The 12,009-nt window shown below is 46.0% G+C and overlaps 1 protein-coding gene across 6 annotated transcripts in view; it reads right to left on the bottom strand.

The window, feature by feature from the left end:
- The window catches only part of DAAM2 (dishevelled associated activator of morphogenesis 2), a 118,658-nt gene that overhangs the window by 22,778 nt on the left and 83,871 nt on the right, over positions 1-12,009 (bottom strand). For all 6 annotated transcript variants that reach the window (XM_019830560.3, XM_019830558.3, XM_006931672.5 and 3 more), the window contains 5 exons: positions 10,574-10,712; positions 7,082-7,140; positions 6,762-6,946; positions 5,857-6,156; positions 909-1,016 (listed from right to left, as the gene is read on the bottom strand). In XM_019830560.3, the coding sequence (XP_019686119.1) occupies positions 909-1,016; positions 5,857-6,156; positions 6,762-6,946; positions 7,082-7,140; positions 10,574-10,712 (791 nt within the window). The remainder of the gene's footprint in view (positions 1-908; positions 1,017-5,856; positions 6,157-6,761; positions 6,947-7,081; positions 7,141-10,573; positions 10,713-12,009) is intronic.

Raw genomic sequence — 12,009 nt, 5'->3', positions numbered from 1 at the left:
GAGGGCACAGATCCCACTCGCTGGCACCTGGGGTGTCCTCAGGGCTGGCACCCTGGGCTCAGCAGAGGAGACAGGAGAAAGTGGCACAGCACAGAGAGGCAACAACCTTCGAAGGGAGGCCAGAGAGAACACACTCTAAAGCCTTGAGGCTGGGAATATCCAAACTGGGCTTGGGGGAAGGGCCCCCAGATGTGCCAGCTACAGTGCAGATTCCTGGGCCCAGACACACCTCCTGACTCACATTCCTGTGAGGACGAGGTCTGAGAACTGACACTGCCTCAGGGATGCTCTGCATTCATCCACCCTCCCACCCTCTTACTGCTGCTAGAAGAGCAGGCTGACTGACCAGCCATCTGTAAGCAGTGTCTGGGCTCCTCCAGCCCTGCCCAGACCCACCCTAACCCCCTAATGTGACCTGGAGAAGCTCCATCTTCCTTGAAACACTGACACCCGTGGCTAACTGACTCGTGGGGGTGGGTGTTGGGAGAGTACAGTGGAAAAAATGATTTGAAAGTTATCATGCCTGCTACGTATAGTGTCTAGATCCTGAGGCCAAAGAAAGAACAGGGGTCAAAAGTGGTCAGGGCCTGTGACTCCATCTCCAGTGCTCCAAGATGAAAGAGAGAAACGGACAGAATACGATTCCAGCACTTGATGTGTAAATACACACAACTGTGTGTCAGAACTGTAATACAATGGGATGTTTCTCCCTGCTGGACTTCACACCTCTAATTCGGATCCATGTCCCCCAGCAAAGAATGGTACCTAATCAGGAGTAAAATCATTCAGTATACATGAGAGGAAGGGAGGGAGAGAGGAGGGGTCGAGGGTTGGGTTCAAGAGGCATCGGTGAAGTCAAGACTGGAAGGCTAGACCCAAGCAGCTGAGGGGGCAGGGCAGGGTCTTACCTGGTGCCTCTGATAAGCTGAAAACATTTTTTCAAAGTCCTCTAGATCCAGAATCCGAAATACCCGCATGTCATCAACCTCATTCCATACGGTGCCAGGGACACGTTCCTAAGATTCAGCACAGGGAGAAGACCCAGTGGTTGACTCAACTCCTTCATTATGAAGAGGTCCAATGTCTCCCTAACCCTCCCTGTTCCCAGCTGCACAAAATACAATAGCCAGGCTTTCGGGCCTTCAGAAGGGGGTTGATTCATCTTCCCCCAAATCTTAAATACTCTGCTCCAAAGCAGAGGCCAGAGCCAACCCCCTCGTCCTCCTTTTCTTGTGGGACCACATGTAAGTATGTTCCAGAAATCAAACGGAGTGGAGTGATGGGTGGGCAAATATGAAAGAGGGTATGAAACTCTTTCCAGAAAAACCAAACTAAACCAGTGTTCTCAGGACACACTCCCTAAAGGTCAGTGTCGGCTGGAGTCACTGGACAGAATAGTGCCCACACATATTTGAGATCCTCAAATCCTCAGTGCCCACTATATTTCTCGTAACTGAGATGGTCATTTTCTCTCCCAGGGGTCTTCTTCCCACTTTCCCAGATTCCCAGGAAGTGGACAAATGCCAAAGCCTGAGACATCCTGGCCCCTATAGCGACTGTTCAGGCCAGCAAGACTCTGCCACAACTTCCTGTTGGTCAGACCCAGGAAAGTGGTCTATCCCTCACAGTTGGAATGCGTCCAAGGGTTTACATTCCAAGGTCTCTCCACCTAGGAAATGTCTCACTTCTGTGTAGAACCCTGGCATTGAATCCCTTCCCTGGGGGGAGGCCCCATCAGCCAAGATGAGAGGGCCCCAGTGGTCTCATAGCACCCTGACAATGGCTCAGAGGGCAGAGAGCACAGCCCCTCCCAGGGTGCTCTGACTCTGTCCTCCCAGGGATCTTCGCCTCATCCCGAGCTTTGCTGTCCTTTAAAATGGAATCTCCCACCTTCCTCTGCCTGGAAGGCAGCTGGGGAACCTTTCTAAGGCCACTGCTGCCTCCTCCCTCCATCTCCCCCTCAGCAAGGCTTAGAGAGAGAAACATACCTTTCACTCACTTTTATTTTCTTAAACTCTGGAAAGGGGAGGCTAGGCCAGAGCAGGGGGGTGGGGACATTCCTGTGGCCTTCCTAAGGCCAGGGACCCTCTTGTGGAATGCCGGGCTGGGAAGCTCGGAGCAGCAAGGGATACAGGCAACTGGCCAAACCCAACACAGACACATTCTTTTCATGGCAGAAACAACCACTGCGTGTGTGTGTGTGTGTGTGTGTGTGTGTGTGTGTGTGTACACGTGTGCATGCACAGGAGCATGCACGGGGTAAGGGAAGGGGACTGGGGAAAGGAGCCAGGCCCCCAGAATGGGGTAGATGGGAGGCAGAGAGAAGATGGGAGGGGAAACTGAATCAAGAAAGCAAGGAAGGGAAACCTCTAACTGGTTCCCCATCTGAATCTAGGCCTGGAGTAGAGGTGGGTGGGCTCCATGGGAAAGCCCACACAGGTAAAACTTGCCATTGATCTTTATTCCTGGTGAGGCCATGGCAAGAAGAACCAGCTGGAGTGAGAGAGCTGGATGGTCAACCCTGGAAAGAGCTTCCCCTAAGAGAACAGGCTAAGCACCCAGCTCTCCCACCTTTCTTGCCACATGCCATCCCATCTCCATATGCAGCTCATCATGGAGGGGTAGCTGAGCTCTGGAGCCAGACAGAGGTCCCTCAATTCCTAGTATTCTCTACATGCTGCATTTTACCAAGTCGCCCTGATGTGCCCACTGTATAGAATAATGCCTGACTTTAATTTTTGCATCACTGTGGCCAAGACCTCATCATTTCCAGTCTAGGTTCCTGGGGCTTCTGCCCTTCTAGAGACATCCTTTATATGCCAGGGAAATCTTTCTCCAAAACACTTTTCAGGGTGTTTCTCTCACTGAGCATCTGGGGTCAGGCAGACCAAGCCAGCTTGCACTCCCAGCCTCACCACTATGCAGGAGTGTTGGAAAGTAGAGGGGTACTATTCTCTTTTTATTTCACATAAAAGGAAGCACAGTCTCAATGATGCTTGCTGACTGAGTTGAAGTAAGGATTAAGTGAGATAACACACTTAAAGCATGCATGGTAGTGCCACTCATAACCTAAGATTATTTTTATTGTTATGAATTTCTATGTGTCAGTCACTGTTCCAAGTACTTTATATATCAATTGATCCTCATAACAGTCCTTTGATATAGATGTCATAATTACTCCCATTTTACAGATTAGGAACCTGAAGCCAAAATGATGAAATAACTCCTGGTCACATGATTAAAAGCTTGGAACTGGGATAATAGGTTCACAGATACTGTTCAATGCCCCTCCAGTCACCCCTGCTGAGAAATGTTGACAACTCCTGCAAATCCTTTCTATTCCTTATTCCATCAGACTTGTACTTTCCAGTCTAGGAATAAAACTCTGGACTACTTGGGGCCCCTGAGGAATTTATATAGACTTTATTATTATTGGACCCCAGAGAAAATCCTAAGTGCAAAGCTCTACTTGATGAAAATGTTGCAAAAATATTAGTTGCCTTGTCTGTCTTCCTTAATGGCTGAGGTGCCTAATCAAATTTTCATTACCTTTTTAAAAGCTTATAATTATCTTATTTATAAGGTATTTATAATCTTATAAAATCTTATTTAAAAATCTTAAAATTATACCAAAAGGGAACCTACAGAATGGGAAAAGATATTTGCAAATGATACATTCAATAAAGGGTTAATATCTAAAATATATAAAGAACCTATACAACTCAACACCAAAAAACTCCACAAGTAATACAACTAAAAAATGGGCAGAGGACCTGAATGGACATTTTTCCAAAGAAGACCTGTAGGTGGTCAACAGACACATGGAAAGATGCTCAAACCCACTGATCAACAGGGAAACACAAATCAAAACTACAATGAGATTATCACCTCACACCTGTCAGAATGGTTAGAATCAGAAAGACAAGAAGAAGCAAGGGTTGGTGAGGATGCAGAGAAAAAGGAACCCTCTTGCACTGTTGGTGGGAATGCAAACTGGTACAGCCACTGTGGGAACCAGTACAGAGGTTCCTGAGAACACTGAAAATAGATATATCATACCATAGCATAATGTACAGAGTTGTCAAACCACTACGTTGGACACCTGAAACTAATGTAATATTGTGTGTCAACTATACTTCAGTTACAACATTTAAAAGGTTTTTTTAAGGAAGCCAAAAAAAACCCTTCAAATTATAATTCTAAGTACAGGAAACAACAAAAAAAATATTTTTTTGCCCCCCAAAAAGTATATATGTTATTTCTGTTCATGAACACTGAACATTTCCACACAACCTGTGTGTGGCCTTTGGTTCTTCAGAGCTGTTTGTCTGCCTCATGACCATGGAGAAGTGCCCACAGGGCACAGCTGTGCGGTACAGTTGTCACAAACGTCAACCATGTGGCTTCAAAACTCTAACAGGTGTCTCTAAAATTTTACCAGCTTAGACTGGAGATGTTATCAGAGGCCCAGGAGACTATGAATGGGCTATATTCATGCTTTGTCTTTCCACCTCCATTATAAAACCAGAGGTAAAAGGAATCCTAGATATCTCACAGACGAGCAAAACTGAGGCACAAAGTGAGTGATTTACACCGGTCGCAGTTAGTTAGAGCCACACTTGGTTTAGAGGTTAGAACCTCCCCTTCCAATCCCTCTCTGGGATCTCTAGGTGTTTCCTTAAACAAAATTCCTACTTTTCCAGGTCCAAAGCTCTTACAGGGCAGTGTTTTGTCTCACCTTTTATTATTATCCATCATAGCCCCCTGCAAAAAGCTTTACACAAAGCAGTCCTCAGACCGACTGGCTAGCTGGTCTACCGTTAGGAGAGTCAGCCAACAAATAGCTGGCCACCTACTTCACAGTCTCACATCTCTTCCCACTTGAGTCTCCATCTGAGCTCATTTAAGCTTGCATAGGAAGGTACAGTTGTGAATTCTCCAAGAGTTAGACCAAAAGGCTGAGACAACGAGGCTAGAGGGCATATACTTGTCCCAGCTCTAAAATGATGTCTGCATGGCTGCTGCCGAAGTATGCATATGAGTCAGGCTAACTGAGCCCAGTTACACCTCATGGACAAAGCCACAGGTCCTCTTAATAGCACTTAGTATAGAACCAGAGGCAGGGCTTGACCCAGGCTGGAACTGGCCTTAAATTACTAACTGTCTAATGCAACCAGGGCACCTCTCCTCCATGCTCATGTGAGTCCAACAGAGGAATCAACTCCCACACGTGATCTGGGATTGGTGATTATTGGTGGATAATATTCATGAGGGTCTCTCACTACTTAGAAGTCTAGAAAAGTACTCAGTATGTTTACCTTCCCCCAGGAGGATGCCAAAATGGCTACATCTTGACATCAAACTGTTCATGGCAAGGGAGCTATCACTTCCCCTGCCATGGCCTCACAGTTTCAGTCCTTTGAACACACTGCCCTCATCTTTACCATCTCTAGACCTTGGCCCAAGATCTTTCCACCCTTTTCCTCAAATAGACCCTATCCTTAAAACTCTAGCCCAGCCATTGTGTTGTCTAGAAAGCAACCCTGGTTGGCCCATGCTCTGGTATCTATATCACTCCATTAACCCTCAGCACACACAAATTCTATCTGTAGATGGCTTTACCAACCTGAGCCTTAGCACATTCATGCCTCCTCATACCAGTGTAGATGTTCTTTCCAGTGGATGGTAAGCTGACTGCCATCAGCAATCCCATCTTCTGCATCCACTACCCCCTTATCCCCACCAAAAAAATGAACCCAGGACAGGGGATCTACACACAACGGGAAGGCAATCCATGGGGCTGACTGGCATTGGCCATGGGAGAATGGGCCTACTGATCTCTTCTTTGTTGTTTACCTCATTAAGCTTGACCCAGTTGAAGGACTTCAGTGGATGAGAAGGCTGGGGGACACACTTCTTCCTGAGTGGGATATCACTGCTGGGGCAGGGGTCCGGAGGGAGAGGCAGGCCCATGCTGAAGCAAGGTGGGGCACCAGGGGGAGTGGGAGGCCCACCAGGTGGAAGAGGTGGTGGTGGCGGTGGGGGGCAGCAGGCGAAAGGTAGAGGGGGCGGGGGTGGAGGCAGGTCATTGGTTGTCATCGAGGAAGATAAGGTAAGTGGACCCCCAGGGGGTGGTGGGGAAGATACAGGTCCTGTCTGTGGGGAAACAGAAAAATAAAAAGGACAAATCCATCAGCAATGATGCCTTTCAGGTCCCCACCACACTATTCCTCTCCTTCTTCTTATTCTTCATCCATAGTAGCCCCAATCCTGCTCTCACCTCCCACACACATTTTGCTCTCCCCCATTTCCTCTCTGTGACCCAAACATCCAACACACACATCACAAACACAGACACACACACATAGGTAAAACACATATACATGACACTGGAAAAAGTCATAGTTATCACAATGCAACAGCAAGAATAATGCATACAGTTGTGTAGGCTATTGCCTGCACAGGGGCATCCAGCTGCACGGGTTGGGGGTGGGGGCAAAATAGTACCTGCACTATGCGTTCTACTTCCTGGAACAAGGAAAGGGGAAATGCTCTTTTCACCCAGGGGATAAAGCATTTTTTTTTTAATTAACGCAAAAGTAGCCACCCTTATAGCCTCAGAGATCTACTCTGTCCTGACCCAGGGTCCTCTTCTCACTTCTTCATCATGGGATCCTTGGCCCTTCCTCACACCTGCTCTTCCCACAACATCCTGAAGGCCTCAGCTCAATATGTAAAAGGAGAGGAGGATGTCTACATACTGAGATTTCACTGAGTTGGGCCACCAGCTCTGCCACTTGTCCTCGAGCCTGGCGCAGCTCCTGGGACTCTCGGGCCAGTTTGTCCTTCATCTTGTTCAGTGTCCGCATCATCTCTTCCTTCTCCAATGTCTTTGTCTCACATTCTCGCTCCTTTCTCTCCAGCCTGCTCACCAGCTCCATGTGTTCTGGGATGGGGGTGGAACCAGAGAGGAAGTGGAAGAGAGAATATGCATATGTGTGTGTCTGCCTCTAACAGCTCCTGGGCTGGGCAGGGAAGAGTTTCAGTGGAGCGTGCAGTGGCTTTAGGCAGAGCCCCTTACCTTTCCGGAACTTTTCTGCCTGATCTCGCCACTGTTTCACTTCATTCTCATTGATGAGCCTGGTGGGGAGTACAGGGAAGGGTCTGTTGACTGTTGGCTCACAAATTCCCAGAAGACATACCATCTTCCTATTCCCCACACTGGTTCCCTTATCTCCAGTCTGTCCAGCCACATCAAGGAAGCTAGGATTTTGAATCTCCAGATGTTTCTCCAGGTCCCCAGCTTTCCCAGTTCTCATGTGTCTCTCCATGGATTGTGAAAACTGAAAGGCCCCTTAGATAACTTATGATTCAACCACTTCATGATACAGTTGAAGCTCTTGAGACCAGATATGAAGACAATAGCTTGACTAATGGTAGAACTGGGACTAAATCTCAGGCTTCCTTTAGTTTTCTAATGACTTGTATCTCTTTGTAAAAATAATTTTTTTGCACTGAGATAGATAAAAATGTTAGCCTTACCATGCTCCAGACTTCCAAAGACCAATGTGTAAGAACAAGAGAAATTGCCCATCCCAGCAACACAGGATGTATATGCTGAGGGTGAAGAGGGATGTATCGAAATCACAGATGCTCCTCACTCATGTCAAATTCTTGTAACGGGGGTTAAAGCTATTACCTGGACACCAAAGTGTAGTAGAGGTGAGATACCAATAATCATTTTTTTTGTAACTCTGAAAATATGAAAATCATGAATCTTGGCTTTCTTCACCAGATCAAGATCTAAGAGGGGGCAGAGTATGAAAAGGGACATAATTTGTGAAGAGATGTCTTTGGAAAAAGCCATTGCTGTCTTTCTTGGGGGTGCTACCTCCTTCACCACCATCCGGTGGCTTTTTTGGACCCACTCAGAGAGTTTGGGCTCACATTCCCTGACGTTGGGAGGGAGGTATGGTAGACTTGGGTATGACTTGGTGCCAGGCAGGTCCAAAGAATGAGGAAACATTAACCAGGAGAGTGGTGCTGTGCTGGGACCAGCCAGCACTCCTAGAGTTTTTTGGTACAGAGATTGCATGAGGGTTCCTCAAGGACCAAATGTGAGCATCATGGGGAAACTGGGCTGATGTCATTTTAAGTCCTGTCCAAGATGTCCATATAGCAGAAAATTGGATATTTCAACACTGTGCCATTGTGCATTGGATTGCCAGTGAATCAGGAGGTGACTGAAGGGATGGTACCAACCAGCCCCAGGGGGCAAAAAGAAAGAAACAAAAAACCTTAAATGGCCAGTGACCAGGGTTTTATAGTGAGAGGCATGCAGCAAAGAAGTAGAAGATCCAGAAATAATTCATGTCTTTACCCATGTTCTAAGGCCAGAGAATAGAAAGCCTGTTCACTTAGTTACCTGATCAAGAAAGACCTTGTGCCCTTCTACTTCCTGCCCCCACACTGCCTTATCGGGGTTAGAAACTAGTTAGCTAACAGAAAATTGGTGTGTGGAAAGGGTTGTTAGAAGAGAAACAGAGAAAGAAAGCCAATCATCACACAGATCCTTTCCACTGCAGCTTCCAGCCCCAGCTGGAAGGAAGAGAGAGGAAGAGAGAGGTTTAAGGCTAAAGGCTAAATCAAATCTAGAATTCACATGGTTCTTCACATCTGGGACCAGTTCTTCTAGGTGCAGATTGGAGACTATATTCGTGGCTTAAAATGATCTTAGGACTTCCACTGCCCAAGAAGAAGCAAAAACTTTATTGGAGCTGAGGCATTTTCATCCTCTGGCAGAGGAAAAGCTTCCCCCACTAAATAGTGTAAAGAATTAATAGAAAACAAAAACAAAAATAAGAATAAAGCTACATTTTGATTACTTTGCTAGTTGCATTTGTCCAGCATACCAGGTAGGATTAACCACATCAATATCCAACTACTTGTACAAAAGAAAACAGTAGCATGAATAGTTCAAAAATCATTTTCCACCTGGCCTTGGAATGTGATACAATGAATCCTTGAGAGCCGGTTTATCTCTTTAAAGGGCAACTGGCTCAGACTGTCATTTACAGCAGCATTATCTACAGTAGCCAAGATATAGAAGCAGCCCAGGTCCATCGATTGATGAACGGATAAAGATGTGAGATATAGATGTATATGTATGCACACACATGTTCCATTGTACAACTTAGCCACAAAATGAATGAAATCTTCCCATTTGCAATGACATGGATGGAGGTAGACAGTATCATGCTAAGGAAATAAGTCAGAGAAAGACAAATACCAGATGATTTCACTCATATATGAAATTTAAAAAACAAAGCAAATGAGCAAAAGGTAAAACAGAGAGTTAAGAGAGACTCTTAACTATAGAGTACAAACTGATGGTTACCAGAGGGGAGATGGGTGGGCGAATGTGTGAAACAGGTGATGGGGATTAAGGAGTGCACCTGTCACTCCTCACCTGTCTCACCTGTCATGAGAAGCACCAGGTGATGTATGGAAGTGTTGAATCACTACATTGCACACCTGAAACGAATATTACACTGCAGGTTAACTGGAAATTAAAATAAACACTTGAAAAAAGAAAGTAAAAGTTTAAAATTAAAAAAAAAAACTGTGTTAACATCACATCTGTCATTAATTGATGTGACTTTAAACTTGGTTCTCTGTGTTTATCTATACACAGCGTCAAAGATAAGCCAGATGACCTTAGGCTCTGACATCCTTGTCCAATAGCCTTAGTTAAATTGCCATGCTCTTAGTGGTCAGCAAACTTTCTCTAAAGGATCAGAATAAATATTTTAGGTTTTGTATACCAGGTACAGTCTCTGTCACATATTCTTGTTTGTTTTTAAAAACTTTTAAAATGTAAAAACCATTCTTAGCTCATGGGTCATACTGAAGGAAGCAGGAGGATTGGAGTTAGCCCATAGACCATAGTTAATATGGTTGTTTATTAAAAATTTTTAATGTTTATTAATTTTTGAAAGACAGACAGAGACAGACACAGAGTACAAGTGGGGGATGGGCAGGCAGAGAAGGAGACACAGAATCTGAGGCAGGCTCCAAGCTCCACGCTGTCAGCACAGGGCCCAACGTGGGATTCAAACCCACAAGCAATGAGATCATGACCTCAGCCGAAGCTGGACGCTTAACTGACTGAGCCACCCAGGCGCCCCATAGTTTATATGTTTAAATTCTTCCTCTATCCACTCCATGCAATGGATCATTAAAAGTTGAGCACACCCCTTATAAATCTGTGCTGTTCAATGTGATAGTCTAACCATGTCATATGGCTATCCGAATTTAATTAAACCGAAATAAAAATTTTAATTCAGTTCCTCAGCCACACTATCCACATGGCAAGTGCTCAGTGGCCATGTTTGGACAGTGCTGATATAGAACATTTCCATTATCTCAGAGAGTTCTGTTGGACAATGCTGCTTAAGGAGCATTTGGAGGTATGTGGTTTGAGAGAGGGAGTAGAGGTTTCACTGGTGAGACTCCAAGCAGGGGAGAGATGGGGAAGGAGGAGGAAGACAGGTAGGAGCTGGTCACTGCTCACATGTTGACGATGTTCTTGACGTTGAAGTTCTCCAAGGGAGCCAGGTCAGGGTCCACACCCCTCTCATCCTGGAGGACGATCTGCTGAAGGATGCGGTCCAGGAGCTGCCACTGCTGGAAGTAGCCACCATTCCGCTTGTCTGAGGAACAATAGGCATCATATCTTTACTGAGCCTGGGAGCTCCCCTGAGGCCAGGCCCCAGAGTCACTGCCTGGACCCGGGCTGGTGAGGCATGCCCTCTCCCTCCCTTGGCAAGCTCTCAGTCTGATGGGGGAGGCACTGATGCTGCTGACGCTGATGATGGAGACTCACAAATCTGGTCGTTTCTTGATGATCTGCAACTGACTATAAAAGTGTCAATGCTCTAGACATATTTTTCTACTCCCTGAAGTGCTACCTGGCTGCCTTCCTTCCCTGTAGGTACCCTGAGTAGCCTATGCCTTGGGAATGCAAATTGCCTTTTACATTATCTAAAAAAAGCACCTTTCAGAAAGTAAATCTGCTCCAAAATATTACCTGCTAAATAATGAAGTCTCCAGGGAAATTTAAAAAAAGAAAAGGTTTTAGGATTATCTGTGCTGTTGTTCTACAGTGAAAGATGAATGGAAACTAATTACAAGCATGCACTGAGAGACAGAGTGGGTTGGAACAGTGCTAACGGAATCCAGGCAGATTTCTTGGTGAAGGTGACCCTGAACTGTGAAGGCAAAGGCTTGCGCGTGGTGCCTGATCTCACAGGGCCCCACTCCCATCCCCTGTCATCATGATCTGGTGGGACATGGCCTTTCTTTTCATGCGCTAGCCACAAGCCTCTCTTCCTCAGTTCTTGAGCCCAAGTACTTTGTCTCAACTGACCACCAAGGGAGATCAACCAGCATGATCCTGACCTCAAAGTCAAACCACAAGCTTACGAGTTAGAAGGTCATGTCTGCAAAGCCCCATTTGGAGGCAAAAGAGACCCTCTGCATTGCCCATGGAACACCACACACAAAAACTCGTGAGGAGAAATTGGGTTTCTCAGGGACTTCCTGTGTCTTCCACAAAGATCTCTCGACTGAGCTTTGGACAATGGATAGCTCCCTGGTCTAGGCCACTGTGGCCATTTTCCTTTCCATCACTTCACTGCCACAGGAATTGCAAAGTGGTATAGTTTTATTTTGGCCTTTCACCCAGGAAAGCAGGGTAAAGCCAGGTCACTGGCTCAGAGAAGTAGAACATGTTTCATCTAAAGCCATGACCCCAAAGAAACAAAAATTCTGTCATATGCACAGACTCACCCAGCCTCAAGTTCATACACCGTGGATCGGATATAATAATGTACACTCCTTAAATCATTTTGAGGCTTAGAGACACTGTGCCAGAGAACCTCGCATCACACATGGCCCAGAGGTAGCACATAGTAAGCTGTAGTTATTGCCACCATCACCATGAATACC

The sequence above is a fragment of the Felis catus genome, chromosome B2, assembly GCF_018350175.1.
Source record: "Felis catus isolate Fca126 chromosome B2, F.catus_Fca126_mat1.0, whole genome shotgun sequence".
NCBI classification, from domain to species: Eukaryota; Metazoa; Chordata; class Mammalia; order Carnivora; family Felidae; genus Felis; species Felis catus.
This window is presented reverse-complemented; position numbering and strand designations above follow the sequence as displayed.